Source organism: Eucyclogobius newberryi, unplaced genomic scaffold (genome assembly GCF_026437365.1).
Source record: "Eucyclogobius newberryi isolate DKJ021-1_F unplaced genomic scaffold, fEucNew1.0.hap1 SCAF_19, whole genome shotgun sequence".
NCBI classification, from domain to species: domain Eukaryota; kingdom Metazoa; phylum Chordata; class Actinopteri; order Gobiiformes; family Gobiidae; genus Eucyclogobius; species Eucyclogobius newberryi.
This window is the reverse complement of record NW_027315823.1, coordinates 28,110,845-28,118,344: the sequence shown is the minus strand read 5'-3', so window position 1 is coordinate 28,118,344 and position 7,500 is coordinate 28,110,845. Positions and strand designations below refer to the sequence as shown.

General features: G+C 42.5%; 1 protein-coding gene across 1 annotated transcript in view; it reads left to right on the top strand.

Annotated features, from left to right (window-relative positions):
* The window catches only part of avil (advillin), a 77,334-nt gene that overhangs the window by 59,639 nt on the left and 10,195 nt on the right, over window positions 1-7,500 (top strand). Inside the window, exons 6-12 of the mRNA XM_072452576.1 lie at window positions 186-391; window positions 1,653-1,731; window positions 4,492-4,590; window positions 4,657-4,810; window positions 5,433-5,533; window positions 6,340-6,477; window positions 7,343-7,500. The exon at window positions 7,343-7,500 is cut by the window's right edge and continues 1 nt beyond it. Of these exons, the coding sequence (XP_072308677.1) occupies window positions 186-391; window positions 1,653-1,731; window positions 4,492-4,590; window positions 4,657-4,810; window positions 5,433-5,533; window positions 6,340-6,477; window positions 7,343-7,500 (935 nt within the window). The remainder of the gene's footprint in view (window positions 1-185; window positions 392-1,652; window positions 1,732-4,491; window positions 4,591-4,656; window positions 4,811-5,432; window positions 5,534-6,339; window positions 6,478-7,342) is intronic.

Below are 7,500 nucleotides of genomic sequence, written 5' to 3'. Positions count from 1 at the left end.
AACTTGATTTTGTTACTATGTTGATACCATGAGGTTAATCCCAGGTTCTCCATTAGTCTATAGACAGATACTTCTTTCAGTGAAGCTTAACGAGAGGATTCTTCTGGTATTTTTTGAGTCCTGTTTCTCAATCCAACATTCTTCCTTTAACACGATGTTTTTTCATGCTTTGCCTCTTATTGCAGGGCATGATGTTGGCCAAGGACATCCGTGACAGAGAGCGCGGGGGTCGGGCGGAGATCCGGATCGTTGAGGGAGACGCAGAGGGAGATTCGGCCCGAGTGATGGAGCTCATGACGGAGCCGCTGGGGGAGAGGAGCGGGGCCCTGCCTGACGGGACTCCTGACGAGACGGCCGACCAGGAGCAGAAATCCCAGCTCACTCTGTACCAGTAAGTAATCCTCCAACTACGGGTGAGCGACAGGGACACAAAAAGACCAGAAAAAGTGCCCCGGAAACTGGTGCCCCAAAAACAGCAACTGGTGCCCCAAAACTACAATGTGTCAATCCAACAGAAATGTGTATAAAACATGCCTTTAAACATGTTACCAGGTTTAATCATCCGTCAAATGAATCATAAAAGTGCAGAAATATCGCCCTATTTGAAAGTTTACAGCCTGTAATTTTGCATCTCTTTTGCAACATTCACAATACTGTCTAAAAATAAATATACTGCCACAAACTCTATCATCCCACAACCTCAACCGAACTATTAGAACCAGCAAACTAATAATAACTCATTTTGTTTTTATGCCAAATGCAAGTGTTTTGGGTGATTACAGAGCAGAATTTCACATTGAATGAATAAAGGTCAATGTCGCTGCGTTAAAGACATTTTACAGTGACGGTGGTTAACCTCCTGACCGCACTCACAGTGGAGTTTGCATGTTCTCCCTTTACTCATTATGGCTGAAATGACATATTTTAGGGCTCAGTACCAAAGGGATTCATCTTTTTGTTTGTTACAGAGCTTATTTAGAGGCACACAATTGTTTCCTGGATTATCATATTTTAAAGTTATCATGTCAGTGGCATAAAGAAGGTTCAAAGATAATAAAAAGTGTTTAATGTGCCGCGATTGGTCAGATACTTTCCCCAGTGGCATTCATGGACGAGTCTGAAGAAGGACATTTGTTCCTTTTAAGCTTAAACACTACTCAATTACAATTTAGGGACAAACTTCACATTTAATCCATGCAAGTTGATTTGTAGAGCACAGTTCGTACGCAATGTAATTCAACGTGCTTTACGAAACACAACACAAACAAAAGGATACAATTCTTTATAAAGTACTTTAAAATGAAAGCAGATTGTTTTATTAGTTTGTATTGTGACTTTAGTGCATCTTTTATTGTTCTGTAAAGCCCGTTGGATTACTTTGTGTACATAATAATGATTTACAACAATTATTCTGAACTTAATATGCTCTAATTGTTCTTCTTTTGTTTTTTATGCCACTTCTTTATTTTTTTGTGTTTTCTTTTCTTTTCTGTTTTAGTTGCATTGTTGCTTTGTTGTTTTTGTTGTTCTATGTCCTAATAAAAAATAAAATTGCAATTTAAAAAAAATATATAACTACTATTTAATAAACTGTGCTCTACAAATGTTGCCAAATGTCATGATGTTTATAAACTTGACACTGTGACCTCCAGTGTGTCGGACGCGGCGGGTCAAATGAAAGTGACCGAAGTTGCGACGAGGCCCCTGGTTCAGGACCTGCTCAACCATGACGTGAGTTCATCCTTGTGAAACACGAGCGCATGCAAAGTTAAGCAAACAACGCCGTAAAATGAACACGTTTCCGAATATACGACACACAAATTATGTCACGAGGTGTGTGGAGTGACTGTGGCCCAGGGGTTAGACGGAAGAAGCCAATGCAAACCTATCAGTCACAAACAGGAAGTAGAAACATGTCAAAATCTTCCAATCATAGCCGTAAAGACGCTTGATTCTAGTTGTTGCGGTGTCGTTTAGTCAGCGTTTAGATATTCGAAACTGCACTTTGTAACTTTTCTGGTGCCACTCGCTTGTCTCCATGGAGATATTAGATGCTTTGCCCGGAATGTTTCCCAGTATGGCATTAAAGCGGTGGAGACTGACTTTCAAACCGTGAAAGGATGAAGTAAGTATCTAGATAACAAATTCCACTTCTTTATAACGACTTTGGGCTTCTTTTTTTTACTTTTGAAAGTCGGCTGTGTTTTTTTGTTGTTGCATGTTTACATTATAAAAGAGTTGATTTGTAGCCTTTTTCTCAGGTTTGTTTCACGATAATAGTCCTCACGACGACAAATACAGACTTAACTCTGTCATTGATATTAAATATGCTATGGAAGTATGCGCATCTCATTAGCACTCGTTCAGCGGCGACACCACGTTTAACCAGCTGCCTTTAGTGCTTATTATTTAGTGCTTAGCTTATTTTCGTGGTGCTGGGGTCACTTGGGGTCAAATCAAATCAAATCAATTTATTTTTGTAAGGCCCAAAATCACAACAACAGTTGCCTCTGAGGGCCACAGGGAGAAATGAATCAACAATGTCTGTGGTGGCGATGAAGTCAGACAATGTCTGTGGTGGCGATGAAGTCAGACAATGTCTGTGGTGGCGAGGGACAATGTCCCTGGGTCCTCTGTCCTTAGACTCTCCTTCTCGGCCAGGAAAAACTACAAAAAAAACCTCTTTGGGAAAAAAGCGTAGAAACCTGGAGGAGTTCCAGTGAAGGAGAGATCCGACTCTCACAGACGGACAGACGGACACGAGGAGACTGGAGCTGGACCCACTCTTCAGGCAGAAGAGGGACCGTCTGAGTCGAGCTGGACCCACTCTTCAGGCAGATGAGGGACCGTCTGAGTCGAGCTGGACCCACTCTTCAGGCAGAAGAGGGACCGTCTGAGTCGAGCTGGACCCACTCTTCAGGCAGAAGAGGGACCGTCGGAGTCGAGCTGGACCCACTCTTCAGGCAGAAGAGGGACCGTCTGAGTCGAGCTGGACCCACTCTTCAGGCAGAAGAGGGACCGTCTGAGTCGAGCTGGACCCACTCTTCAGGCAGAAGAGGGACCGTCGGAGTCGAGCTGGACCCACTCTTCAGGCAGAAGAGGGACCGACTGAGGCGAACTGGAGCCACTCTTCAGGCAGACGAGGGACCGTCGGAGGCGAGCTGGACCCACTCTTCAGGCAGACGAGGGACCGTCGGAGTCGAGCTGGACCCACTCTTCAGGCAGAAGAGGGACCGTCGGAGGCGAGCTGGACCCACTCTTCAGGCAGATGAGGGACCGTCGGAGTCGAGCTGGACCCACTCTTCAGGCAGATAAGGGACCGACTGAGGCGAACTGGAGCCACTCTTCAGGCAGATGAGGGACCGTCCACACAGGGCAGGGACCACTTCACCAGGGGAGGGGCATCTGGGTCCACAGGTCCTCAGAAGTGAGAGAAAGAAAAGAAGGCGGTGAACAGTTTGCAAGTGGAATCAAAAAATAAATATTGTTTGATAGCATAAGTAGTCAGAAGAAGAAGAGGATAGTGCTCAAGCTGTCATACTTCCCCCAGCACAGTTACTCCTAGGGCAGCGTAGCTGAAGCTGTGGGTTTATCTTTCTGTTCCTAACTACTCTGACCATAAGCGATTTCGAAGAGGAACGTTTTAAGCCTGGACTTAAATGAAGAGACTGTGTCAGCATATTTAACATGGGTCGGGAGCTGATTCCATAACACAGGAGCTTGGTAGCTAAACGCTCTACCTCCTACAGTACTTTTAGAGACTCTTGGCACCACCAGAAGGCCAGCATTCTGAGAGCGAAGAGCTCTGTTTGGATGATATGGTTCTATAGCATCTTTGAGGTAGGATGGGGCCATGTCATTTATGGCTTTGTAGGTCAAGAGTAGAATTTTCTAGGTCTTAGTTCTCCCAAACCCTTTGGCACGCCGCTTGTATTTCACGCACACATTTGTTGCCACGAGCGCGTCTTTAGAACAGCCTTTTCAGACAGAAAAGTGAAACGGGCGGACCACCAACGCGCAGCCAATCAGCTCACATGGCTCTTTCTTTCAAGTCTGCGTCGATAAAATGTCTAATTGTCGAGTTCTGCTTTTGCGACACACTTTCAGGGGGTAAAAATATGAACTAATTAAAGATTGTAACTCTTAATTAAAGATTACAACTCTAACGCTTACGAGACAAAAAGTTGGGTACTGCTGCTGTAGCCTCATCTAACTTATCTCTCGATGACTTGAAAAACATGACTCGTTACGGTGAATGGAGTCTCCACTGCACAGATCTGATCCGTAACTTCCCCTACTTGTCACCATGGAGATTATAAAGCATGCAATAACATCGCCAGGGACAGAGGAAGCCAGTGCACCTTTATAGCTCGTTTGTACACGTGAACTACTCTTCAAAAGCCTTTTACAGGAGAAAAACTAAAGCCGTTTGTTTTTAGGACTGTTACAAAAGCCTTTTACAGAAGAATAACTAAAGCCTTTTGTTTTTAGGACTGTTATATTCTGGATCAAGGAGGAGCCAAAGTGTTTGTGTGGAAGGGCAAGAAAGCCACCAAGGAGGAACGTCAGGCCGCCATGTCCAGAGCGCTCGTGAGGCCCATGAAATCACAGGTCTCGCTGCAGCTCTGAAGTCCTCTAAATAAAATACTCTTACAGGAATTCATCAAGACAAAGAACTACCCTCCCACCACCAACGTGGAGACGGTGAACGACGGCGCCGAGTCGGCTCTGTTCAAACAGCTGTTCCAGAAGTGGACCGTCAAGGACCAGACTCAAGGCCTGGGCAAAGTCTACTCCAAAGGGAAAGTGGGTGAGTATTTTTCATTTTGAAACAATTATCAAGATGTCACGATTCATCATCAATTCAACTTACTTTGAATGGGTGTTTTGTTCAGTTTGTTTAGAAATATTATTATTTTGCTTCAAACCACCAGCACGATGTCAAATGAGTGTTTTCAGTAATAAATGTGTCGTTTTTATTTAAGGAAAAAGGTTGCTTGATTATATCTTTATTTGCCCTTTATTCTTTAGGTGTTATTTTCTTTACAGTAACTAAATAAAGTGTAATTACCTAGTTCATTATTATGCACTGTCCAGATCAGATAAATACATAAATAGATAGATACAAATAATTGTTTAATTGATTTTATTCATTTTGTATTATTTACTTCTGTGCCTAATCTGTTTCTGTGCCTAATCTGTGTTGCAACACTGGAATTTCCCCATTGTGGGACAAATAAAGGCTTATCTTCTCTTATCTTATATTGGAGATGAATCAATTCGCCGATTGATCAGTTGTTTGCATTGTGATAGTACTTGAGTTAAGTCTTCATTATTTAAAGGGATGATGTACAGAAACATAAAAGCACAAATAAAGGTTCTTCCACTGTAGACGTTTCATTTTGTTTGTGTTTGTGTCGTTTGTTTTTCAGCTCAAATCACTCCAGAGAAGTTCGACGCGTCACTGATGCACGTGATGCCGGAGGTGGCGGCGCAGGAGAGGATGGTGGACAACGGCTCGGGTCAAGTCGAGGTGATGCACCAGTTAAATATGTGATCGACGGGGTGAGCATTATGGGTAATATATGGGTAATCTAATGTCAAAAGCCAACTTTTCTGACTTAATGTTTGAGAATATGTATAAACGAGCTGTATTCTCCTTCCAACCTCCCTAACATGAGCTCTTGTTAAATCTGCTGTAACCAATTATAAGTCGGGACGGTTACATTTGTTGTAAAACGGAGTGACAATGGACTCTTTAAAATATTGTGAACAGATACATTCTAAATTCCTGAGTGGAGGCAAAAGTGGAACATCATGTGATTTCAAACAACAAACTGGGATTAACCTCAGAATATCACAAAATATGATGAATCCAGGTGGTTTTGACATATTTTATATTATTTGCGATTGTGAAAGACACTTTCACAATCTGGACTGGTTTTACTGGACTGAAACAGAACTATTTTTTTTTTACTTTTATACTTTTTGTGACACTTAGACACAATTTTGAGGCTATAAAATAGTATTTTATCCATCCTTTGTAACTGATAAGAAAACGAACTGACATTTCTACCCTAGAGATGATAAAAGTGTCGCTTATTTTTGTTATAAAGACTTAAAACCATCGACAGTTCTATCTGAAATCTGAAAATATTTTGCCTCCAATCGTCTTTTAAAAGGTCCATAACATTTTCCCTTAGAAGACAACATTATCAAACTCTAAACTATTGTAAGATGTAACGTAATTTAAACCCCGCTCCTCTTTCCCTTTGAAACAGCGCAGTCTAGTGGCCTCAGGTGGCACTGCGTCTGACATTAGTTCTGTGTTCGCTGCAGATTTGGAGGATCGAGGATCTGGAGCTGGCCCCAGTGGATCCAAAGACGTATGGATACTTCTACGGCGGCGACTGTTACCTGGTGCTCTACACGTACCTGGTCAACAGCAAACAATGCTACCTGCTCTACATGTGGCAGGTGACGGACATAATAACAGCTGTGCCAAATGTTAAGAAATAGTGGTGGTAAGGGGGCGTTATTATAATAAGTGCTTCTCCCAAACATCAAAAAGGTTATCTCTGTCTAAGTGGAGTTCTCATGTTTGTGCCAGTTTATTCTACATCTATAAATGTCCGTGTGTGCTGCGTCTGTAAAAGAGAATCTGAAACTATGTGTGACTTTGGTGTAATTTTGAATTGGGAACATGTTTTAGATCCGTCAGCCACTTTAGTCCGTTCTATCTGGCGTTGTCTCATGCACACAGATCCACAATCCCTGCTCACTTTCGTCTTGTCACTCTAGTCTAGATGATGCTCACACTTGTCATTGTTTTGGTCCTAAATTTAGCCAATTTTGGTCCTGATGTGGACTTGGTTTGGTCCTGTTCTAGCCCATTTAGTCCTAGTTTAATTCTAGTGTCACGTTTACTCCCGCTTTAGTGAAAAATGTGCCCGATTAGACAAAAAGACATGATGTTGTTCTTATGTTGTCGCTTTTACCACACAATGCGTGATGTAAGGAGCATTTATTTTGACTGCAATACGTTAAAATAAGGTACAGGTCCTTTAAATAAAAGCAAATACCAAATGTGCTAATTGAACATGTAGAAGAAATACATGTAGGAGTCATTTCCCACAAACCAGAAGTTGGCCAGTTTGATTCCAACTCAGACCATACTGTTGTTGTGTTTTGGGGCAAGACACTTTATCCACATATCATTTACCTATTTGCAAATGTACAAATTTGTCTCGACAGCGATGACTTTAGAGCTAAATCTTTGTACTCATACTTTTGTGTGCGAGGAAATACCATCTAAATCCAGTTTAATGTGTTGTTTTCTCAGGGCCGTCATGCCACTCAGGACGAGGTGGCGGCGTCGGCGTTTCAGGCCGTGGACCTGGATCAGAAATACGGAGGAGAACCGGTGCAGATCCGGGTCACAATGGGCAAAGAGCCGAAGCACTTTATGGCCATGTTCAAGGGCAAAATGGTCATCTTCAT